At 35.9% G+C, this 26768-nt stretch overlaps 1 protein-coding gene across 1 annotated transcript in view; it reads left to right on the top strand.

Annotated features, from left to right (window-relative positions):
• CERS3 (ceramide synthase 3) overlaps positions 1-25428 on the top strand; it is a 74860-nt gene extending 49432 nt beyond the window's left edge. The window contains exon 10 of the mRNA XM_020963828.2: positions 22467-25428. Coding sequence (XP_020819487.1) covers positions 22467-22589 — 123 coding nt within the window. The 3' untranslated portion in view covers positions 22590-25428. The remainder of the gene's footprint in view (positions 1-22466) is intronic.
• Positions 25429-26768: the final 1340 nt, after the last annotated feature.

Raw genomic sequence — 26768 nt, 5'->3', positions numbered from 1 at the left:
CAGATTAGGCCAAATGGTTAAAAGAGGTACAAAAAACCAACAAGTATTTCTGAATCTTGATACAATTCATTCAGGATTCACATAGGCACCTTTAGTAAATTACCAGTTCCCAAAGGAAAGAGCCAGCAAACATTTGCATTTCAAACAGGTTTAAGGCATTATTTTTTTAATTAGGAAAAGAATTAGCTTGATAACATATTTGTAGGGATATTTATTAGATTTACTCCTTAAAAACCAGTGTCCTATAGCAGAGAATAGAAGTGTTGGAAATAGCAAGAAGTGTTGGAAAGTTACAGAAATTAGTCATCATCCTATCAAGGCTTTTCTCACGTAAGGATTCTCCCCTGTGGTTTGGCTAGTTATTCTTCCAGCACTCATTCCTCTTTTTTTGTGGCAACAGCCATCAAAGTATTTAAATCCAGCTGCTGAAAAACTTTTTTCTTCTGCTAGCTCCAGTATCAAGTCTTTTTTTCAGCAACTATTTCCAGACAAATTGACCTCTGATTGGGAAATATTATGTTGGTATTTTTAAATTGTCTAAAACATTTTTCATTTTATTTTTTCACCAACCTAACCCCTGTTTCCATGGAATTAAGCATGGAAAAGGAACTAGTGGCCAGCAGCTGATAGAGACTTGTATTTCTGGCAATATTCAGCTGCTAGCCATCTGCTTGCTAACAGCAACAAACTTACTTTCCAAAAACTAGTTATGAATTATTTTGTAATAGAAATTTATTTTTTTATTTTTTTATTCTGAACTCAAATGCCAAATAAATGAACATTTCCATATACAAAATGTAACAGAATAAGATTATATATAAAACCACATATCTGTTATGCTTTGCTTTTTTATGTATACGTTAAATTCAGCATATTACTTTCAAAGCTGTCCTGCTTGTCTGTGTTTTCTTCTGACTTCCTTCTATTCTTTTCTGTGCATTTAAAAATGCTTCAATTATACTCTTCTTTCTGACTTTTTTTTTAATAAGGCAATTGGGGTTAAGTGCTTTGCCTAGGGTCACACAGCTAGTAAGTGTCAAGTGTTTGGTCTGAGGCCAGATTTGAACTCAGGTCCTCCTGACTTCAGGACTGGTGCTCTATCCACTGCGCCACCTAGCTGCCCCTTTCTGTTATTTTTTTTAAAAAATGTTATCACTGTCTCTCACCTCTCCCTTCTCCCTAATAAAAAAAAAAAAACATAATCAATGTAACATAAGCATAATTTAACAAAACAAATCCATATGTTTGACATGTCTAACAATGTATGTCTCATTCTGGACTTTTAGAACATCACCTCTCTGTCAGGAGATGAATAGGTAGCATACTTCATTATTCACACTTTGGAGTTTTGGTTGTCATTTCATTAACCAAAGTTTTTAAATTTTACAAAGGTTTTTTTTTTCTGTTACAGTGTTGTTACTGTACAAATTTTTCCTTTGTTTCTATTTACTTCACTCTGCATCAGTTCATACAAGTTTCTCTGAAGCCATTCCTGTCATAATTTCTAAACCTTGAGAATATTCCATTCCATTCATATGCTGTAATTTGTTTAGCCTTTCTGCAATTGATGGGCACTCCCTTTGTTCCTAGTTGTTTGCTACAACAAAAAAGATGCTATAAGTATTTTTGTACATATGAGTTTTTCCTCTCTTTCTTTGATCATTTTGAGGGACAAGGCTAGTAGTGGTATTGCTGAGTCAAAGGGAATGAACAGTTTGATTTTTTCTGGATAGGTTTAAGTTGCTTTCCAGAATAACTGAGACATTTCATAGCTCCACCAAGAGTGCACTACCAGTAGGTAGTATGAACGTCTTCTCTCAGTTCCTTCAACTATTGTCAATTTCCATTTTTTTAATCACCTTGCCATTCTGATAGATGTGAGATAAAGCCTTGGATTTGTTATAATTTGCATTTGTCTATTAATTATTTGGAAGAGTTTTTTATAAGGCTGTTGATCACCTGGATTTCTCTCTTTGAGAACTGCTTATTTATACCTTCTGATCATTTATCTGTTGGGAAGTAGCTGTTCTTTGAATCAGTTCCTTATATATTTTGACTGACCTTATCAGGGAAACTTGCTGTGAAGACTCACTCCATTGATTTTGTTTGTGTAAAATATTTTTGATTTTATGCAATCAAAATCTAATCTCTTCCTCTCACTACCCCCTCAAAATTAATCAAAATTATAAAATATATTTTAAAATCTTTCAATACATAGCTGCATAGTTTGGCAGAATAAGTTATTTTAAAAATAGGATAAGTTGATTATGATAGATCCCTTTCTTTCAGAAGGTGTCAGATGCCTTTCATATAATTAGGTGAGAAATTAACCCATATGAGTTACATTCAACAAAACATTAAGTGTTCATTGTGCATTAGGGACAAAGTCCCTAATTCTCAAGGAATGCATGATCTAATGGGGGAATGAAGCATGTTAAAAAAAAATAAGTATGGCACACAGCAAGGCAGAATATGGTAAGACCAGAGGAAAGTGTTAGACTAGGGAAAATAACAAATTTAAGTAGAAAAAAGGGAATATTTTAAGGAGGAAATTAGCACCGGAGCCAGACCTTTAATGAAGGGGATTTTAATTGCAAGAGATGAGGATATTGAGAGTATAGATTTATAGCTGAGAAGGACCTGACAGATCATCTAGGCGAACCACCTTATTCTGCTGTTGAGGAAACTGAACTCCAGAGATGACTGTACTGAATTCATGTAGGTTGTGAGTAGAAGAGCCAAAAATGGCACCAAAGTCAGCACTCTTTCTGTGTAATCAAGGGAAATCATGTGAGAGCAGGGCACTTGGACATCCTGATATTAGAAAGGTCTCTAGTGAAATCCAGCTAAGTTCCTTCAGTAAATAGAAGAATTGTTTTATTCACCATACTTGTGAACACATTATTCAAATGTAGTCACCAGGTTATCCTAACTTGTAGATACAAACAAAAATGTACACTTTTAAAAAAATGGGATTCAGGTACTCTCTGCTTTAAGAAAACCCAATGTAAGAAAAATAAAAATTAACAAAACAGAAAAATTAAGACAAAAGGATTCTTTCTTTTTGGAAAGAATTGTTCTAGGATTTCTTTAGATGCTAAATTACCCTGAGACTTCTAAGAATGGTTACTTTTATTTTAAAACTGATTTGCTAATATTTTTCTGAGACACATTGATTACATAATATGAAACATTCATAGTTTCACTATTAACTTGGACTGATGTATGAATGTATGGAGATAAAGGAATCAAATGCTACTGAAAATTGAAGAATTTTAGGGCTGTGAGGAATCCTAGAGATGATTTAATCTAATTCCTTCATTTTGACAAATGAAGAAACTAAGTAATCATGGATTTGTTTTATTCAACATATATGAACCAATCAGCTTGATTTGATTAACATATGTTGTGTTTGTACTGTAGTCCCTACAGTAGTATATATTGGAAATGAAACTCTTGAGACACAGCTACTTAGTCACAGAGTTGAGAATGGAATAGTAGTTCCTTGATATCTAGTCTAGGGTTCTTTGACTACATTGCTCTATCTTTACTTTTAGCATTAAATTTGGCTTCTGGAGTAGTGGAGTGGAGCTCTGGAGTGAGGACTATGCAAATGCAAAATAAGCTGGAGCATTCATATGCCAAGTTATTAAGAGGAGAATTTTCGTAAGGATGCGTGTTTCATTGAATATAATTTAAATGTATTCATCTGATTGGTAAAAGATAGGGAAAACATCTTGATCCCTCTCTCCCATGATCTAGCTGGCTTACATAAAAAGGAATATCAACAAGATTGTCTATCTTCTGACAAAGGTTCGGCTGAATGCATTTTCTTTTCCCCTTTAGACTAAAAGAAAAAAAAGCTTGCTTTCAAAACAGCCTAAAATGCTTATTATATTATTCTTTGCTTCTTTGCCAAATGTAAATTCAGATGTAGAATAATTCTAAAAGCAGTGTGACATTATGAGTCATTTGCTTCCTTCTGGTCTTCTGACATTATTATAAAGCCACATTTACTCAAACCTAAAGTTTAGTTAGTTACTCACAGATTTTATTGAAAAGAACAAGAGTAATTGACTAACCATCAGCACTGATTTACTTTTACTATAATTGAAATATAATATTCTAGGCTACAAATGTTACACCCAACAGTGTATGGAAGTGATGTTAATCAGATGATACTCATTTCAAAATTAGGGTCTTATTCTACTACTGTACTATTAATCTGATCTCATTGTTTCTCTGGTTATTCTCTTAAAAACTTCTTTTAATCTTGATATATTTTGTTTTTATATTACTTTTATTTTTGAATATATCATTGATTCCTGACTTCCTTACCCAGCAAGCCATCTCTTATAAACACACACACACACACACACACACACACACACACACACACACACAAAAGGAAAAAAAATAGTTTAGTAAAACAAACCAATGCATCATGTAATTGCCCTGTTTGGTATAAAATGTTAACAGTGATGACTATGTTGTTTGGGGACACACACACACACACACACACACACACACACACACACCCATTATCTATTTGTCTGTCTTCATCTATCTATCTATCTATCTACATCAAGGAGTGACAAATACTGTGACAATAGAATATGTCCTATGGGAATACTGATTGGCAAGTGCAACATTTGTAGTTGATGAAGACACGGATTTTGATTTTTAAAAACATAGAATAAATCAGGCTAATGCTGTAGAATGGTTGATCCTAAGTAGAATTGTATATATTAAAATTATGTTCCTGTAGCTAAATGGAAAGGAAAAGCAAGCCTGGAGGATATTTTACCAAGTGCACATTTTAAGTACAAGAGTGTGTGATTTTAACCATATTCAGCTTATATTTTTGTGGGGAGTAAAGTCGTATGTTAGCTAAATTAGATTGATTGGTTTGTATATGTTGTAGGAAAAAAATTGCCCACAATTATTGCATTGAATAATAGGCCCTTGTAGCTCTTTCAACTGTTGTCCCACTATCCATGTGTTTTTCTCAAGTTACTAATCGTTGTCCTGCTTAATGGATTTCATTCTGTGCAGTAACAAGTTAGGTATGTGCAAGCGAGCTAAACATACCAATCTTGTTTAGAATGTCAAGCTCTCCACAGCTGCATAGTTGGCTGATTAGTATTTATTTATATGTTAGCAAGCATTCACTGCCCTGGTGAGTGCATTATTATGTCATTTGAAGATGAATTTTTCTCATTCACTTTCCAATTTGATTTCCGCAGATGGCAGCCAGCTGATTTTTTTTCCCCTTTGAATGGAGGTGGTAGCGTTTACACACTATTTCCTGCTGGATTAGGAAAGAGCTAGTTGGTTGTTGAGATAATAAATTTTCTCTTTTCAAGGAATATATACACTGTAGAATTCAAATGGCTCCTTTGCTATTCAGACATTTGGATTGGGAGGGACATGTAGGTGAGGTGTACTTGGCTTAAATCTAGGAATCAAAACTATATCTGAGAGAGTAGCTATTTTGCAATGATTAGTTCTTAGGACTGATGGAAAGTAGTATGGTGCAGTATGAAAGAATTCTGGATTTGAAGTCAAAGGACCTGGGATATATTTCTGGCTCTGCCACTTACTACTTAATGAGATTTTGAATGAGTTTATTGGCCTCTGTAGTCTCCCTTCTTCTATAAAATGAGAAGATTGGTCTAGATAACTTACAAGGTCCCTTTTTGTTCTAAGTCTGTGATCAGTTATAGATCATCATACTTAAATGAGTTCTATTTAGTGAGTTAATCGCTCATTAAATTAAAAAAATTATTAACCTAATTTGAATCTTAGTACTCTTTTTGAGGGGAACCCTTCATATCTCACATTTTCAATTGCCTGCTGAACATTTCCACCTGCATATCTTTCAGTATCTAAAATTAAAGGTGTCCAAAACTGAATTCATTATCTCCCCAACCCCCAACCCCCACCAAAACTCCCTTTCTTTTCTAACTTCCTTATTTCGTTGATAGCACCACCATACTCCCACTTACTAAGACTCAAAACCTGAAAATCATTTTTGACTCTCCTTTCCCTCTAGCATCTAATTGGCTGCTACTGCAAAAAAAGAAAAATAAGCAACTTCCCCTTCCTCCAATAAAAAAAAAAGTAAACAACAGTTAAGGTTTTTTATGATTGAAGATTAAAACAAGTTTGCAAATCACCACTTATCCCTTTAGTTTATGGCTAGCAATTTTTTAGGACAGGCAGGCCATAAAGTACGCTGTTCTATTTCATTTGAGTATAGGTGAGTTTGTGAATTTGAGGTCATTTGGGACAAACTACGTTTTGCTTCAGTGAGGAATAATGGACAAGTGATTTGCGAAAGTGTTTAATTATATGCTTTTAAGGATTTAATATTTTTAAAATCTTACTAACAACAGTTAGTCTAATCCTGTCTGAATTGTAAAGTTTGTTAGACATAATCTTAAACAATGTTTTTTTTATTGTTTCCCCTTGTTTTTACATCACGTTTTAACAATATGTCACTCCTCACTCTACTCACCTTCATAACAAAGATTTTAAAAGAATAATAACAAAAATAATTCAAATTCAGGAAAACCAACACATTGCTTCTGATGGTATATGTGATTTTCCACCTCCATAGTATCTCGACTCTGCAAGAGGTACATTTTCTTAAATCTTCTCTCAGGTCAAACCTAGAAATTATAAGAATATTGTATTCAATTTCATTTGTTGTTCTTTCCATATATATCGTTGTCATTGTATGTATCATTTTCCTGGTTCTGTTTACTCTCCTCTGTATGATTTCATATAATTCTTCCCAAGTTTCTCTGGATTCTTCATATACTTTTTTTCTTACAGCAAAATAAATTACCTTCACGTAGTATGATTTCCTTAACATACCCCAATCAATGGGTATCTGCTTTGTTTCCATTTCTTTGCAACCACAAAAAGTTCTGCATTAAATATTTTGGTGTATTTAGGACCTTTCTATCTTTAATCTCCTTGAGGGAGAGGTAGGGGGAATGTTCCCACTGAGCGTGGGATCTCTGGGTCATATGGCTATTTTGGTCCTTCTTCCATTTTTTATAGCATAATCCCAAATTATCAAGCACAATCTTAAGTGGCAATCGAAAGCTCTGCTCCTGAACTAAATTAGGTCAGGAGGTAACCAATGTGACTAAAGGATATTTAGCTGTAGTCAGTTGGATTCTTAAGTGCAACTAAATTGATTGCTATTCTAACCCACCCTGTAATCATAAGATGTGAGTTTGCTGACACAGATAGTGATCTTTGATATAAGTTGGGAATCACTGAAGACGACCCTCCCCCTCACCCAGGGAAGTTGAAGAGGTCAAAGCTTGGGCTCCAAAGAGCTAAAATATGTCTAGTAGATTGAAGAACAAAATCTCAATAAATAAAATGCCATATTTGCCTTACCCCCCAAAGGGCTACAAATCAAGATTGGGCAAGTAAATTCGAAAAACAAAAAAGAACAAACTTATAAAATGGGAGATTTACCTTCAAAGTCAACACCTTATAAAGATTAATGACAAATCTTATTGTTGACTGTTGGTTCTAAGCTATCCAAAAAGTAATGTGTAAAACCATCATTTGTTTAAGACCATGAGGCTGGTGACTGAAGGAAAGCTTTGCATTAGCTAAAGAACAGTTTGTTATATGATGTCTTGCATTACTGTTATACTGGGTCTAGCTCTACTGTTATATATTTCCTATAGAGAATTAATCAGCAGCATATGTTCAAACTTTTAAAAATAGACATCTTCCAAAGATGGTAGCCAAAGAGAATTTACTATCTCAGGAATCAGGAGAAAATGCCATTACTGTTGACAATTAAAATTGTGACAACTTCTCCAATATATGAACAACATATATTGATTTGTAAGAATTTTGTTATAGTTTTCTTTGACAAGTAATTGAATATGAAAGGCCCTCAACAGGATATAGACCTATATATAGTCACCCATTCTAATTTTCCACTTATCTACCATTATATCCCGATACAAGTGTTTCCTCCAGTTGAGTGGTCAATCATTACAGACTAACTCTCCTTGAACATTCCCGTATCTTTGCCTTTTGTTTATGACGTTCACCTTAGCTTGATCTTTATCCCCTCTTCATCTATATAAATCCTTACCATCAAAGAACCAGCTCAAGTCTGCCCTCTTTAATGAAGGCTTCTCTGAACATTCCAGCCAATACTGATCTTTCTCTCTGAACTCTTATAGAACTTGACATTTAAGGTCCTCCACAATCTGGCCCCAACCTTCCTTTCCATCTTTATTTCATATTGTTCCTCTTCCAATACTCCATGTTCTAATAAAACTGGATTAACTGTTCCTAATTTTGATACTCTCTCTTTTACCTGCATATATTTTCATAGGCTCTCTGCCTGCCTTCCATACACTCCCTGCCCATCTGTGTTTCTCAGAATTTTTATTTTCCTTTTATTTTCCTTCAAAGCTCAGCTCAGGTTCCACCTTCTTCATTAAGCATTTACTGATACCCTCAGATATTTAGTGTTCTCTCTTTCTTTCAAATTACCTCACATTTAATTAATGTATTGTATCCCAGAATTGTGGAGGTGGAAGGAACCTCACATGCCACCTACCCTGATCTGTATGTGAACATGAATCCCCTTTGCAACACACCTTACAAGTGGTCATCCAATCTTTGTTTAAAAGCCTTCAGCAAGGGAGAAACAACTAACACCCCCCAAACACTCATCCCACCTTTAGAGACCTCTTATTGTTAGAAAGTCTTTTCTTAACAACAAACCTAAATTAACCCCCCTGCATTTTCCACTCATTACTCCTGGGTCTGAAACCAACAGAATAAATCTAATACTTTTTTTCACATAAAACAATCCTTCAGATATCTGAAGATCTCTATCACATTCAAGGTTTTTCTTCTCTGGGATAAATATCCCAGGTTCCTTCACCTAATCTTCACTTGCATGAATTTGAGGCCCTTCATTCTGATTGCCATCCTCTGAATGCTCTCCTGTTTATCCATACCCTTCCTCCAATGGAATATAAGCCCCCTGAGTGCAGAGGACTAGTTTCACTTTTGTCTTTGTATCCCCAGCACCTAACATATAAGCTTACACTTAATAGGGACCTGATAAATGTTTGTAGAATAAATTATGCTATGTATTCTTTTCTTTTCTTTTTTTTTTTTTAGGCAGTTGGGGTTAAGTGACTTGCCCAGGGTCACACAGCTAGTAAGTGTTCAGTGTTTGGTCTGAGGCTGGATTTGAACTCAGGTCCTCCTGACTTCAGGGCTGGTGCTCTATGCACTGCACCTCCTAGATGCCCCTATGCTATGTATTCTTAAGTAGTGATTTAAGCTCTCAATGCCTTGAAATTTTCAACTCTAAAATGACGGGTTATATTAAATGGTCTCTTAAGTCTCTTCTGGCTCCAAGTTCTTCAATTCTAAGCTTTGTGTTGACTGTGTTATCCTGTGTTGTTAATTCTACCTACTCTGAAATCCCACCTCTTTGGGTCCTTTAACCTCACACAATAAAGGGTCCTGACAGTTCTTAAAATTAATATTGACTTGATGATTTTATTAACCAGTCCATTAATTCATCAAAATCAATCAGATTAATTGCCTGACTAGCCAAAAGCACAAATAAAAAATAGATGAAACATTATAATTGTTTAGACACATCTTGTATTGATCTCTAATTAATAAAAGATTAGATGTATGTCACCTGTCTCTCTCTGACTGCAGGTTCTCCCCCTCTAGTTTTTTCTTTAAATAGGTGCCAAATTAATTTTATTGCAGAGATCTGATCATACTTCACTTCCTTCTTCAAAAACCTTTAGTCTCTCCCCATTGCCTATCAGGTAAAATGCAAATTCCTTAGGTTAGCATTTAATTTCTTCACAGTCTGGCTCCCATATATCTTCCTAGTTTTTTTCCCCTCACTTTCCATCACATGAAATATAATCCATCAAAACTGGACTAATAGATATTTACTGATTTTGGCTTTCAATCTACCTCCTCAGTACATGTAATCTGTCTCCAGTGTCCTTTCTCCACATTTCTGTCTGTTGAAATGTTTCTTTTTCTTTGAGGCCCAGCTCAGGTGTCATTTCTTCTACAAGTCTCTCTAACCTAACCAACTGAAAATTATCTCTCAAATTTTTTCAGAGCACTCTGTCCAAAGTTATTCCTTGCCCTTATCACCTTGTTTCATACTTCTCTGTGAACATGATGCATCTCCGTTAGTTTGCAAAAACGTTGAGGTCATGGGGTGTTTTGTTTTTCATCTTTGAATCCCCCTTATTGCCTTATACATAGTAGTTGTGTAATAATCTTTTCTTGAATTTTTTTAAACTCCTATAAAAGCCATATTTTTCTTAAATCACAGATTTAAAGTGGCTCTTTTTTATTAATTTATTTTTAGTTTTCAACAATCACTTCCACACACTTTTGAGTTCTAGATTTTTCTCCCCCCCATTCCTGTCTCCGTCCCCAAGACAGCATGCAATCTGATATAAGCGTTACATATACATTCCTATTAAACATATTTTCACATTAGTCTTGTTGTAAAGAAGAATTAGAACCAATAGGAGGAACCACAAGAAAGAGAAACAAAACAAAACAGAGGGAAAAAAAGGCAAATAGTATGCTTCTATCTGCATTCAGACTCCATAGTTCTTTCTCTGGATGTGGATAGCATGTTCCATCATGAGACTTTTGCAGATCCTTGCATTGCTGAGAAGGGCCAAATCCATCAAAGTTAGTCATCTCATACGTAGCTGTTATTGTGTACAATGTTTTCCTTGTTTTGCTCACTTCACTCAGCATCAGTCCATACAAGTCTTTCCAGGTTTTTCTGAAGTCTGCCTGCTCATCATTTCTTATAGCACAATAATATTCCATTACATTTTTATACCACACCTTATTCAGCCATTCCTCAATTGATGGGCATCCCCTCAATTTCCAATTCTTTGCCACTACACAAAGAGCTGCTATGAATATTTTTGGACATATGGGTCCTTTTCCCATTTTTATGATCTCTTTGGGATATAGACCTAGAAGTGGTATTGCTGGGTCAAAGGGTATGCACATTTTTATAATCCTTTGGGCATACTTCCAAATTGCTTTCCAATATGGTTGGATCAGTCACAACTCCACCAATAATGCATTAGTGTTCCAATTTTCCCACATCTTCTCCAACATTTATCATTTTCCTGTTTTGTCATGTTGGCCAATCTGATAGGTGTGATGTGGTACCTCAGAGTTGTTTTGATTTGCATTTGTCTAATCAGTAGTGATTTAGAGCATTTTTTCATATGACTATAGATGGCTTTAATTTCTTCATTTGAAAATTGCCTGTTCATATCCTTTTACCATTTATCAATTGGGGAATGACTTGTATTCTTATAAATTTGACTTAGTTCTCTATATATTTTAGAAATGAGGACCTTATCAGAGATACTGGTTATAAAAATTCTTTTCCAGTTTTCTGTTTCCCTCCATTAGAGAAGATTACTTGGTTTCATTGGCTTTGTTTATACAAAAACTTTTGAATTTAATATAATCAAAATTATCCATTTTGCATATCATAATATTCTCTATCTCCCGTTTGGTCATAAATACTTCTATTTGTTGCTCTCCCAATTTACTTATAGTATCAACTTTTATATCTAAATTATGAACTCATTTTGACTTTATTTTGGTAAATGATGTAAGATTTTGGTCTATGTCTAGTTTCTGCCATACTGTTTTCCAGTTTTCCCAGCAGTTTTTGTCAAATAGTGAGTTCTTATCCCAGAAGCTGGGGTCTTTGGGTCTATCAAGCAGTAGATTACTATAAGTCATTGACTACTGTGTCTTGCATACCTAACCTATTCCACTGATCCACCACTCTATTTCTTAGCCAGTACCATTGTTGCTTTATAATACAATTTAAGATCTGGAACAGCTAGGCCACTTTCCCTCAAATTTCTTTTCATTAATTCCCTTGATATTCTGGACCTTTTGTTATTCCAAATGAATCTTGTTATTATTTTTTCTAGCTCTATAAAATAATTTTTGGTAGTTTAGTTAGTATGGCATTGAATAAGTAAATTAGCTTAGGTAAAATTGTCATTTTTATTATATTAGCTCAAAGTCTACCCATGAGCAACTGATACTTTTTCCAGTTATTTAGATCTGGCTTTATTTGGGTGAAAAGTGTTTTGTAATTATGTTTATAATAGTTCCTGAATTTGTTTTGGTAGGTAGACTCCTAAATATTTTATAATATAAGTAACTTTAAATGAAATTTCTCTTTCTATCTCTTACTGTTGGGCTTTGTTGGTAATATATAGAAATTAAAATGCTTTTTTTTCTAGTTGTACTTGCAAAACAAATGAATATGGTTGTGATAGATTTTTGCATAAATTCTATAAGGTCTCAGTTGCTCAGACAACTTCATTGTACCTTCTTTTTAGTGGGGCAATATAAAATCCCTTTATTGCTTTCTCTAGAACCTGACCATTTTCTCTTCCATGAGGTTTTTACCTATTGTTTTGGTGGTGACAGTGCTCCTGATGGCCATTACTTCAGATAGGTTGCCCTACAGTTTCTTTTTTCTGTCTGAAAGAGATTGTAATTGATCAACAAGTAGTGTGAATATAAACTTCAACTTTAGAACTATAAGGGTCCTTAGTTCTGTGCTTTTAGAAGAGGTGAAGTGGTGGGACTTCAGAGTGAATTGAAATGATAAAGTCAAGGTCACCACAAGTAATGGAACTGTTGAATTTAGAGTCAGAGGAGGTCTTAGAATTCATCTAATCCCTCATTTTACTGATGTACAAACCAAGGCATTGAAACATAAAACAAATTGAAGGAATTAGGAGTGTTTATCCTGGAGAAGAGGAGATTAAGGGAGAAAATGATGGCTGTCAAGTATTTGAAGGGCTTTCCTGTGGAAGAGGGATTAGAGTTGCTCTGTTTGGCCCTAGAGAGAAGAACCAAAAGCAATAGGTAGAAATTGCAGAAAGGAAAATTTAGGTTTCAGGAAAACTCCTGAAAAATTCAAGGTATGGCAAACTGACTGGTGTACTTTGGGAGATGGCTTCTTCACCCAAGGTTACATGACCACTTGTCAGTTATGTTACAGTGGGGATTGCTTTTAGATAAGAACTGGACTGTTGGCTACTGGAGTCTCTAACAATTCTAAAATTCTATAGTTCTATGATTTTGTGATTCTATAAATGATTTCCCAGTGATAATATAGTTCAATTGTTTTAGTACCACGAACATCAAGAACTATGGTAAGGCACAGTGCTAGGGGTTGAGGCTACAAAGACAGAAAAGAATTGGGTTCTGCTATCTAGGAATTTATAGTCTTTTGGCAAGGAATGAAATACGTATATTGTTAAGCAAATGCAAGTGAAGGCTTAACCTGAACTGATGTTTGAAGGAAGATAAAGATTTTGAGAGGCTGAGATTAGAATAGGGTATATTTCAAGCATGGGGGATGGTTTGTGAGAATGCAAGGAGGTAGGCAATGAAATTGCAAGTTTAGGAAACAGCTAATGGTTCAGTTTGGTTGAAATATAGAGATATTAGGCTGAATAGGCAGGTAGAAACTAGATTATGGAGGGCCAGAAATTCTAGACTGATTAGTGTGTTTCATTCTAAAGGCAGTCAGAAGCTGTTAGGGGGTTTTGACTGCTGGTAGAAGGAGCATGACTTGGAAAATGGAGATGCATGAAGCGTGGAGACCAATTTGAGGCTCTTACATTAGGCCAATGGAAAGAGGATCAAGGCTTGAAGTAGGATAGTGGCTTTGTGGGTGGAAAGAATGAAGAGATGCAGAGGAGGTAAATGATAAGATCTAGCAACTAATTAAATATAGGGGATGTAAAGGAGAGGGAAGAATCAAGTGTTCCTCCAAGGTTATGAATCTGGGTTACTGGGAGGATTGGTGGTAGCCTTAACAGAAACTGGGAGGTTTGAAGGAAGGTCAGGTTTAGGGGGGAAGACAATGGGTTTTGATCAGGATATGTTGAGTTGGAGAAGCTGATGGTATATTCATCTGAAGATATCTAACAGGCAGTTTACAGTGAGGGCTTAAAATTCAAGAATAGGATTAGGGACATGTTGTGGATACATATATTTATACACATGTCTATATTATGTATGTATGTATGCATATAGATATGTATGTATAGCAAAAATACTGTATAGTATATTCAGATATATATGTATACACATACATATACATGTGTATGGCTGTGTGTGTATATACCCTTAATCTTTCTCTTGAATTCTAAGTCCACATTATAAATTGTAAACATACATATGTGTGTGAGAGTCATCTGTGTAGAGAGTCAGCAAAGGAGAAAGTGGAAAGAACAGTAGAAGATCCAAGGTAAAACCCTGACAGAACTCATGTAAAGAGAATAGGAGATAGATGATGGTCTAGCAAAGGACATTGAGAATCATAGATCAGATAGATAAGAAGAAAACCAGGAGAGAGCAGTCATAGAAGCTAAATGAGGAAAAAGAGGGGCAGGAGGGGGTGGTTATCATTGTCAAAATGTACAAAGAGGGGACAAGAAGGATGAGATCTGAGTAAAAATCATTGGATATACTGGTGGATTTGTTGATCAAGGGATCATTATAGCTACTTGGTAGCTGAACGTAGACTAAAACTCACATTTCCTAACTTTCAGGCCATTGTTTTTCCAGTGTAATAACTGCCTCTTTAAGATGTAAACCCACTTGCATCCTACCAAATTTTAAGCCACCAGGGACTATCCAAAGATTAGCTTCTTTTTCACTAGTCTCATTTTATTAGTGTGTAGCCCTTGCCTTAGGATTATATCATAGAGATCAGTTTCCAGGTCTAGAGAAATGAATTAATTTACAGCTATCATTCTAGGCAAGATTTCATTTCTTTATCCTAACTTGAGTTCTTTATATTTCTCTGCTCCCCAAAAATCTCAGAGAAAGAAAACAAAGTATTAGAGTAAGCCTTAGTGTATTGCATGGAGCTGTGAGCCCAAATGTCAAGTGTGGCTCTTTTCTGAAAGACTTCTGAGAGAGAACCCAATCAGAATCCAAGCTCACAGCATGTTAAGGAAAGGTTGCCTTTCTCTCTTCCTTCTTAACTGATGAAGTGCCAAGTTTATTCCTCATGGTTTACAATGAGACTTGTTTATTTTGAGACCCTTGCTATGTTGTTCAGGAAAAGAACAGTACTCTCAGGGAAGAGCCCCAGGAAGTTTATTTTCAGTGATTAAGCCAACAGAGTGTGTGCTTTGGTTTTTTTCAAGCTCTATACTGTTTGCATGGAAACCTAGTACACAAAAGAAGGTTTTCAGTTGCAAGTGCCCCCTCAAACTCTCCAGTGGAGGTCAGTTTCAGTCTGCAGGGTATAAAGGGAAAATGTGATTCATATGGTCAAGGATGTCATCTTGGAAAAATGAGGTGTGAGAGAACAGCCTCCAAAGATCTCCTTAGTCTTCCTCTTTTTTTCTTTAGAATTTGGGGTTAGTAGAGATATGTGAGAGCCATCCTCAATGTTAAATGGTAGTGTACTGCTCTGGTCATGCATAGCATCCAAGTTCAATTTCTGTAATGTCTATCTGCGCGTCTTAATCATTTCCATCACCTTTTGTCTGGCTGTTGCTTGTAAAATGAGACCAGATCTGTCATGATTATTCTTACTTCCTTAGGTTAACCATTATTCTTCCAAAAATACTACTTATTGAATAACTGCACGTAACTTCCATCAAAAAGCAAAAGCAAAACAAAACAAAACAAGGCTTTTTAGTAAAGTAGTTCTTCCATCTGAGGGAGGCATAATTTTTTGTTGTTTACACCAGACAAAAAACAATTAGTAAACATTCAAGTGATCTAGTCTAGCAGTACTATAATTAGTCAGTAAGTGTTTATTGGGAAAACCAGAGCATACACTATCTGAAATAAAGTATAAATTTTATCATATCAAGTAAAAGGATTCTCCTTCTTTCTAAGGTTTAGTCCTAACCACTAAAATTGCAATAGTAAGTAAGAACAGAGAATCCTAATTCTGCCACTTGGTTATTGTTCATCTACCTGTCTGCTCTTTAAGTTTCTGAGATACATTGTTTTAAGAGGCATGGTTAACTAGTACTAATAACACCTCACTTACGTATTGGTTAGATTTTTTTTTTACAGCCACAGCTATTGGGATTGCAACTATGAATAGCCAAAATATCAGAATTAATGGAAGAAACTTCTAAGCAGTAAGGAAATTAGCACAAAGACTATGGATTTTACTCCATAAAAGAGGAGTACAATAAGCTGAGTATAAAATTAAGATTGTTGATTTAACAAGCCTGATTGTCTGGTTTTCTCCCAGCAGTCTTCAGGGTCTTTTGTGGACAATAGTTTAGAAGGAACAAGTATGAAGTGAACTGCTAGAAGTAAGAACATTGACAACAGTGAGAAATGAGGGACAGATAAACAGGGAGGCACAGCAATATACAAATCATCAGCCAGAAAAGCTAAGTGACCTGGAGCTCACTAGATGTGGGCTCAAGCAATACTATACAATTGAGTGCCTGCTGGAGATCACCCTTAAATGTGAGCATAGTAAAATAACTGATGTCATTTATCAAATTGAGTCTTTGAGAAAGAGGTTGAATTATGTTCAGTATGCTGTATATAAAGCAAGGAAATATATAGTTGTATGATACATCTTTGAAAAATTAACATTAGAAGTAAAAAAAAGGCATTTCAGTGCTTAAAAGTATAAGCTTCACTTATATGGAAAATTCATTCCTCTATCAAGAAACACTTTAATTCTCCTATTGATAGGCTTTGCTGTAATTGGAAAGCATTTTTGAGATATTTCAATATTTAATATCCCAGAAACATCAACAACAATTTTTAACATTATACTTTGTGTATAATACATGATTATTGGAAATTACACATGCTTCATCATCTTTAGGGCAAATCAATACTTTAACCAAATAATAATTTCATATTATTCATAAAATCCTGTAAATTACCAAAAGTTAGGATTAAAAATTAGACAGGAATTAGGAAACATTACTGACATGACACTAAGTACTTCTTCTCTTTTAGAGCCTCAGTTTTTTTTTTCAATCATAAGTTTGAATTGTTAATGCAAACCACAGGGGGAACATTGTATACAGAACAACATGACACAAAACAGGGTTTCAGCCAGAACTGAAAGTTGCAACCTTTATTGAAATACTTCACTTGACACTTTAAATATGTTCCTGAAAAGCTGTTGTAATTTTTCAAAACCAATAATGGTCCCAGAGAAGAGATAATGAGACCCATTCTCCTCTCCTTTTGTCATAGAGGCAAGGAACTATGAGAGTAGAATATTGCCTACACTGTTAGACATGGTGACTGGATCATTTATTATTGCTCAACTTTTTCTTTTTTTTTAAGGGAAGATTCAGTTTGTCAGGGGTGGGGGTGGGGGAATGAGAGATTGAATCCCCAGAAATGACAGTAATATTAAAAACAAGGTGCAGCAATAAAATTTGTTTAAAAAGTTGCCAGCTTTGTATCTTCTCTCCTCTTCATTTCCAGTCTTCAAGCTGAGCTGATTATTTCTTTGAAAGACAGTGTCTTGCCCTTCAATCCCATGCTTTCCATTCTCCCTGCTTTGCATCTAGTTCAGGTCTTACCTTTGCAATAGGTTCTTACCTTATTCCTTGATTCCAATGTCTCCTCAATCAGTCAACAAGTACTTATTAAGTATCATATCTACTATGTCCTAGTCATTAAGCTAGGTTCTGGGAATACAAGAAGAAAGAATGAAACAATTGCTGCTCACAAAAAAACATATTCTTGTGGAAGAGATGACAAGTAAGTAGAGAAGCATGTATAGCACAAATATAAAGTGAATAAATACAAAGTACTTTGAGAGGTCCATGGTACTAGGGGTTGAGAAGAATCAGGAAAGCCTTCATGTAAAAGATGGTACTTGAGTTGCATCTTAAGGAAAGAGAATAATTCTGTGAAGTAAAGAGGGAGAGCATTCCAGGCATGTGGGACTGCCCACCCAAAAGAATGGAGATGAGAAATGAAGTGTTGTGTATGAGAAACAGAGAGAAAATTTCAGTTTGGCTGGATTTCTCTGTGTGTGTGTGTGTGTGTGTGTGTGTGTGTGTGTGTGTGTGTGTGTGTAGGGGGAAATAGAATAATGTACAATGAGGCTAGAAAGATAAGATGGAGTTAGATTGTGAAAGTATTTTAAGAACTAAATAGAGAAATTTGTATTTAATTCTAGGTGCAATAGGAAATTGCTAGAATTTGGTTAAGTAAGTCATGTGGTCTGCACTTAAGAAAATTAGTTTGGCAGCAGTGTGGGGGATGGATTGGAGTGGTGAGATTCTTGAGCCAGGGAGATAAAATAAGAAGCTATTGCAATATTCTACGTAAGATGTGATGATGGCCTGAACTAAGGTGGTAGCTATGTGAATGGAGAGAAGGGGTCAGATGTGAGAAATGTTATAGAGCTAGAAACAATAAGATTTGGCAACTAATTGGCTATGAGGTAGACCAAGAAGTTGAGGGTACAGACTTAGGAGACTAGAAGGATAGTTGTGACTTCAACAGAAATAGAAGAGTTTGGAAAAGGGGAAGAAAAAGATAATGAGTTCAGTTTTGGACATATTGAGTTTGAGATATGTACATTACTCTGAAATATCAATAGGTAATTGGTGATATAGACTGAAGTTCAAGAGTGAGACTGGGTCCTAACATATTCATCTATGAGTCATCTGCATAGAGGTGATAGTTAAACTCATGGGAGTTAATGAGATTACCAAAAGAAAGAATATAGAGGGAAAAGAAGACCATGGACAGAGCTTGGGGAATACACACAATTAGGTAGTTGATTTGGATGATGAACTAATGAAAGAGCTAAGAAGGAACAGTTAGATAAAAGAACTAGGAGAGAGTTGTGTTATGAAACCCTAGAAAGGACAGATGATCCAGGAGCAAAGGGTGGCCACTAGTGTCAAATGAAGCAGATAGGTCAAGAAGGATGAGGACTAAGAAAAGGGCACACATTTTGACAATTAAGACAGTATTGCCAACTTCAGAGAGATCAGTTTCTGTTGAGTGATGAGTCTGGAAGCCACATTGCAAAGAGCTGAGGAGTGAAAAAAAAAAAAGAAAATTGGAGCAGTAAGTAAAGGCAGTTTTTTCCAAGAAGTTTGGCTGCAAAAGGAAGTAGAGATGTTATGACAATAGCTTGACAGGGATGGTAGAGCCTAATTAGGGAAGAAATAGACATGTTTATAGACAGTACAGAAGAAACAAATGGATAAGAAAAGGCTGAAGATTCTTAACAGAGAGGGGATAATTGAGGATACAATCCGCTGGGGAAGTGAAAGGGGTCAGGATCAAGTGTACATGCAGGGGTTCTGGCCATCAACAAGGAGAAGGGTCACTTTTCCAGAGATTTGGGGAAAGGAGATGAAAAGGAGAGGATGTCAAGGAGTTCTGAGATGAAGAGAATTAGAAAAGAAAGTTCACATCAAATGTCCTCAGTTTTCTCAGCAGAGTCAAGAGAGAGTGGAAGGAGGATGGATGGGGGTTTTGAGGAGGAAAGATAAAAGTTTGAAATAATTTCTGTGGGGAGTAAAATAGGGAATTGATTAGGGAATAACTGAAGGATCACCTTGCTTCAGTGAAGGCCCAGTTGAAGTTGAATAACATGAATTTGTAATGTACCCAGTCAGCATGGTTGTGAGACTTCCCCCAGCTGTGTTCAACAGCTCTTGAATAGGGACAAAGAAGTGAACTGTGGGTATGATTCAAGGCTGGGATTTGGCAAGAGATAAAAACTGGTAGGATGGGGTGGGGTAAGGGATTTGAAAACAAGGTACAGTATAGAGTTGCAATGCCTAACCACTGGGTTGAGATTGGAGAGGGAAGAAAATAAAGTCAGAGCAGGAGTGATGGTCCAAGAAAATACGGAACAGTGGAGAGATTGGAGGTCTTAATTGGGGTAAAGATAGGTTTAGGAGGGATGAAGCATAGGGAGAAATGGAATGGTAGGAGTTTATATGAGAAAGGAAAATGTTAGGGTTTTAAACGAAGGAAGTGGAATACTTGTGAGTAAGATCTGGCATATATGTATGACTGAGATGGAGTGAAGAATTTGGTCATGGAATTTAATGAGACTGAGAATTGGGAGGTAAGGGTGTTTGAAAGAGTATCTATGTGAATATTAAAGCCCCCTCATACAAGGATAGGAATTGGGGAGTAGAAGATGATGAGCCAGTAGTAAACTCCTTGAGAAAGGAGAAAGACTGATCTAGGGTTCAGCATATTGTACTATCATGATAATTTAGCTTGTCTGGAAATTTTTGATTGAATGAACTTCAAAGGAGGAAAGGTTACTGAGTAATGGAGGTAAATGGAGATTTTAGAAGTGACAACGGGGTGCAAGTAGTATTACAACTCCGCCTCTGTGACCAGGGTGTTTTTACTGGAGACCGTGTTAGAGAAGATATATATCTCTCACTGGATAAGTGTTTTTTTTTGGGGGGGTGGAGCCAGATCTCAATAAAGGCTGTAAGATGTAAGAAATGTGAAAAAAAGAAGTGCAGGAGAAAGAGATGTTTGTTCACTGTGGAATAGAAATTACAGAGGAACAGTGGAAGGGGTGGGCAAGGTTAAAGTGGAACCTGGTAAGGTTGAAGAGGATAGAGATGAGAGAACAGAAGGTGGAAATAGAGGACAGTTTGCTCTGTGGCTGGTAATTGTTCAAAAGAAAGGGAGAGAAACAAGAAGACCCATAGAGTTTGTAGTGGTTGACAGATGAATAGTAAAGTTCACAGGCTCCATGGAGTATTACTATCCTATGGCCAGTAGAGTGCAGAAAGATAAATACTGCCCAGTGGAGGCAGAAAATAGCAGAGATAAAGGTTTGTAATTAGATAAAGAATCTTTTGACCAGGTGGCCCCTTGATTGACAACCCTCTTCATTCCCCCACAAAAGCTTTCCTTGTCTCTTGGCTACTGAAAACAACTGCCTCAACTGATTGATTTCCTTAGAATTTCTGTTAGGACAGTTCAAGCTGTGATATCCCCTTAAGGAAGGCAGCTAGGGGGAAAGCTACAGCTTATGTATTTCCTGGAGATCTAGCCTGATATTCTGTAGGACATAAGGTGTGGCTAGGCAGCACTAACTGATTGACTCAGGAAAACTCCTTTAAAAAGGTTTATCTTTCTGGGTATTGTTCACAGGTGCTCCCCACAGGAGCTGGAGGTGAAAGTGGTCTTTCCCTTATCTTAAACCTTGAGGTATTGGCAAGAGGGTTGGATTGTAGAGAGAGAGAACTAGATTCAAATCCTATCTTTGCCATTTGCTCTCTGAGTGACCTTAGGCAAGTCATTTACACCTTCTGAGCCTCCATTTATTCATCTATAAAATGAGAGAGTTGGAGTAAATAATCTTGTAGCTTTCTGGTTCAAAACTGATGACCTTTTGAACTCCCATTGCATTTATTGTTTATGTGACTCATATGGCATTTATTTTATGCTGTTCTGTATTAAAGTTATTTGTGTGCCCAAGATTTCCTCATCTAGATTGTGAGATACATGGAGACAAAGATAGAATCTTATCTTTCAATGTATCCCCTATAGCAGTTATATGGACATTTGATCGTAGTAGATGCTTAGTAACTACTTATTAAATAAATTAAATAAGTTGCTAGAAAATAAGCATTTTTGTAAATTATTTCCCCAATAACTTACAATTTGGGAGCTATTTCACCTTCATTTTATTGATCTTCAGAATAATTTAGCCTTTAAGTGTCTCTGCCTTTTAACCTCTCTGAAATCATCAATAATCTGTTAAGAAAAACTTGAATGGACTGGGGAATTCTACATAAAGGAAACCTATGGTAAGGTCTTTTATACCCTGTCCCTAATGCAGTGGTTCTTAACCTTGAGTCCAAAGACCCCAAAGAGGTTTGTGGATAGATTTCAGGGCATCTGTGAACTTGGATGGGAAAATACATACATACACATACATATACACATACATATATAACATATACATGTACATATATATACATATATCTTTACTTTCATTAACCTCTAACTGAATTTTTATATTTCTTTAAATTATTTAAAAACATAATTCTGACCAGAGTGCCTGAAAAGGCTAAGACCTCTAGCCCTAGTATATCTGTTTTTTATGTTAAGAATTTCATAAACTGCATCTTCTTATAGAGAGGTACTCCTTCAACCTAATAATAGGATTGCCATATTCATTATATTTTTTTGAGCACATCAAATCTTGGTTCACCAAGTCATAGAGGTTCCAATCTGTGCTGTGGAGGTTGTCCCCAAACATATTACAACACAGATCCTTGAAGTATTGAAATATTCATTACAGCATGTTCAGTGCTTCATGACATATTGAAGGTCATTTGCTCATAGTACATTCTTTCACTTTTCTCTAGGAGATTGAGGATGTAAGGAGTGATGGTGAAGAAGAGTCTGCTGAAGAGGATGAACCAGAGTGTTTGAAGAATGGTCATGGGAGAGTCAGGAATCCAATTCCCAATGGTCAGCCTGGTCATTAGGTCTGAGCCCCACAGTCCCTCATGTAGTGCTATCTGATTCTCATGGGGGCATCTAACTCAAAATGCTGCATAGAACTGAGAATCACAAGCTCTTCTGTACCACGGATGGATTTATTGCTGCTTACAAGGCCTTGAGAAGAGCCCATTTCCCCAGTGTGCCTCCTCCTATCCCACCAAAATTTTTTCTTAAGGAAAATTTGTCAATGGGCAGGTCATCTTGAGGTTTTGTTCTTTTAATGTTTAAACTGGTGTGTGAAACATTACCTAATTATTTTACAACATTTAAGGCTTCAGTTAGGCAAGGATTTTAAAAGTTTCTTCAGAGAAAGGCTTAAATTATGATTAGGTTAATCTTACATTTCAGATATTTTGATTTTTAGAAATCTGTCATTCTCTTATCCCCTTACCTCCACAACCTGACCGGTACTTACCTATGATTTTGGAAGTGTTATCAGGGTTTCTTCACATAAGCTTTAGTTATAGTGAGGAGAGACTTGGAATGTTGTTCAGTTTCCATGATAATTCCACACCTTTTGAAAGAGAGTTCAGCTTCTATTTAGTCAGCCATTCTAGGCAGGGAGAAAAGGAATTTCCTCCTAATGGCGATAGTGTCAAGTGAACTTATATGGTTTTCCTTCTGGTATCACAGATAGCCATTAAACACTGCTTTCTGGGTTTGGGTTTTTTTTTTTAGCATCTTTATCTTGGCCTTGCATCAGACTATATGCAGGAATTTTGTACTTAAGTGTTTTATATAGCTATAAAGGACATAAAAGTATGAGCAACTGGAAGAGTAGGGGAGGGGAAGCTTCTGGTTGGAACCTAATTTTACCAACATGAAACAAAGTCACCCAAATTCCCCAGTGTGGCTGCATCCCTGATTTGCCACCATCAGGACTGAAGTCAGTGTATCTAAGGGAAGAGAAGTAGGAGAACTGAGGATATACATGAGGAAGGATTAGAATTTTAGTATGGTATTCTAGCTGGTATCATTTGTCCCACCTCCTTTTCTTTCAGGTTATATTTCCTAGTGGTATTTAGTTCTTTCTGACTATTATGAGTTCTTAATATAAGAGGCATTTACAGGACTATCACTAGGAAACTATGCCTGCCTAACAGATACTGGAGGTGTTGTTGGACACACTGGATCTCTTTTGATCTGTAGGCTGTGGGTCTGTTAGTCAACAGCAGCAGTTCATTGTTTCATTCTGTGACTCAGTCTTCCATGGAGTATTCGATACACATCTAGTTTGTGGATAGCAAACAGTCACCTATCAACCATTAAAGAAGAGGAGGACTTCCTTTCCTGCTTTTGCCTTCCCATTTTGAAAATACACTATGCAATTGATCAAATATATCAAAACTGAGTGGTCAAAAGAAGTCACTGGAAATGGAACCTGCATGCTAAACTGCCTCATCTGCATTAAGGAGGTAAAACTGTACTAATATTTCTTTTAAAAACTTAAAACATTGGAAATAATATGGAAAAGATTGCAAATCCTGGACATAAATGAGATAAACCAAGGTGTTGGTGAGCTTATTGGAAAATCGAATGGATATTCTGCAGGATATATTGTTATGGAAGGGGAAACTGCAAAAGGTATTTTTGCAGTATGGAGTATTGATGGGTTTCTTGGTGCTAGAGAAATGAGCTATCATTCTTAATGAGAAGTTCATTCAATCCAACATGTATTTATTAGTGCAAGGCATACAAAGACAAAATAAAGAGTTCCTCTTCTCAGATAGCTTTCATTCTACTGGAGTTGCTTGGAAAACTCATGTTTGGAGTCCTATTGCCTTCAGACAAATTCCCTGGAGATTCGTTTTTATGATATAAAACTATTCTTGGATTTGCTGGTAACCAGAACTTTACTTACAAGAGACTTTTTTTCTCACCAGAATTAATTTTTCCTTCAATTGCTTTAATTTTGTTTGTGTGCGTCAGTTGGTACCTTTACCATCTCCCTTTGATGAGTGACCTAGCAAACTCTAGCCACAGCATGAAACCAAACCTGGAAGTAAGATTGTAAAGGCATTTACATAAGGACAGCAGTGTCATCCTGGAATGTGAAGGACATTGAAAAACCTCTGAAGACATTTCTGAACCAAAAATATAAAAAGAAACAAAACTACTTTGGACCATAACAAAGACCTTAAAAACATTATGACTGAAGAAATATTTTTGTGGAATAAGATCATCAAAGAAAATAGTCCAGCAAAGAGTATATCATTTTCCATCATAATATTTGCTTCTATGTACATAAAAGCATTTGTAATATATGTTATCTATATGCAAATGTATATGCATGTATATAGAGACAGATACAGAGAAATTCACAAACAATTCCTCATGATTTTAGTGGATTTTAATGGGAGCAGGGGGAGATACACACTTACGCCCTACTTTGCTGTCTTCGTTTAGGTAGCTAATTCTTCTAGACATCTTTTGCCTTGTCACATAAAATGTGCTTGCTTGTAGTAAAATGTCTTCCCAAACATAACTTGTGCACTATTTCCACCCTTACTTTTCTAGTTTAAAAATTAAACTACAAATTTGAAAAGGAAATTTGATTAGTAATTAGTTTGTAGGGTTTTTTTTTCTCATTTTTATGTAGAAGGTAATTGAGAGCTAAAATCCCATTAGTTACAGAGAGCATTGTGTTACTTTAAAGGGAAGTGTTCATTTTTGTGATTGATTTTAAAGATAACAAGTTTCTATGGGGAAAAATACATAGGACCATACAAAAATAAGAGGTCATAAATAATGCAATCCCCAGTGTCAAGAATTATTGTTCTGATGTTATAGAGAATATCTTATAATAAAATAAAGACAAAAATATTTCTGCCTTTTTGTGATGATTCAACAAATCCAACATCCCCAGACGATTGATACATTTTGCAAAGAACTACATTAGCTGGTTTCCTAGTAACAGCTACTCTCTAAAATAAGTGGATGCAGGGCTCTGGTACTAATACTAAAACTAGGAATGATAATAGCTGACATTTATGTAGCGTTTTAAAGTTTACAAAACATTTTACATATATTCTCATTTCATTCTCACAACGACTCTGTGGAGTAAGTACCATTAGTACACAACTATGTGGTAGTTTAAAATAGTATTGGCCCTTATTTTACACATGAACACATTTTGCCTTACCACTGTTTAAGATTTCAGTCTCTTAGTTGCTAAATATAATTATCTTTTCTTAGTCTCCATCTTTACTGGCCTCTTTGGAGCATTTGACACTGTTGAGACTGCTCTTTCCTGGATCTCCTAGCTGCCTACCTGCTTCTTCTGTCCTCTTCTGGATCATAATCTATGTCCCACCCCCTACCTATAGGTCTCCAGTAATCCTTTTCTGAATTTTCTGGATCCTTTTCTACTCACTCTGTCTCATCAGTTCCTCTATGTTTAATTATTATCTATTTGCAGATGATTCCCAGATCTACATATCTAGCCTGAGTCTCTTTTGAACTCTGGATTCTGTTGAATTTCTCCAAAAGGATATCCAGTAGGCATCTCAAACACAACTTGTTAAATATGGAAATAATTTTCCTTTTCCCTAAAACTGCTCTTCCTCCAAACTTCTCTACTTCCATGGAGATAGAAGTCAAACAAGTGTGCATCTGGTTCAAACTTATTTTACTCTTCCCTGCTTTCCATCCCAATATCCAACCGGTTGACAATCCTTATTGATTTCACCTCTACAACACAGCTTCAATTCCCTCACCTCAATGCATATAGCTTCACCTGTCTTCTGTCTCTAGTTCTTCAGCACTTAGCACAATTCTACTTAAATCCTCATTGGATTAAATGAGAACACTAAGGCTCAGAATGGGTAACTGACTTGCCTCTGTTGCACTAGAGGCAAAATTTAAAACCATGTGTCTCCTGATAACAAGTGATCTTCTCTCTCCAGAAAGATGTTCTCTAATCCCTCAGAAATGATCTGTAGTCAGAGGAATAGCATAAGAACAATACAAATGCTGTGGGGAGATGATGATGGACATTTTATTTTAGGTCTCAGATACGGAATTACAATAAAGGATGGGGGAAAAGGGGTCTATGCCTTATTATTTGGCACCACTTCAATCCCCTCACTCAGTTCTCTCTTTTGAGACACTCAACCTGTTTATGATTTATACAGCTAGTAAATGGACTGGAATTAACCTGTTTG

The sequence above is a fragment of the Phascolarctos cinereus genome, unplaced genomic scaffold, assembly GCF_003287225.1.
Source record: "Phascolarctos cinereus isolate Bilbo 61053 unplaced genomic scaffold, phaCin_HiC Scaffold_3;HRSCAF=262, whole genome shotgun sequence".
In the NCBI taxonomy this organism is placed as follows: Eukaryota; Metazoa; Chordata; class Mammalia; order Diprotodontia; family Phascolarctidae; genus Phascolarctos; species Phascolarctos cinereus.
The sequence above is the reverse complement of the archived record's forward strand: the minus strand, read 5'-3'. Positions and strand labels throughout refer to the sequence as shown.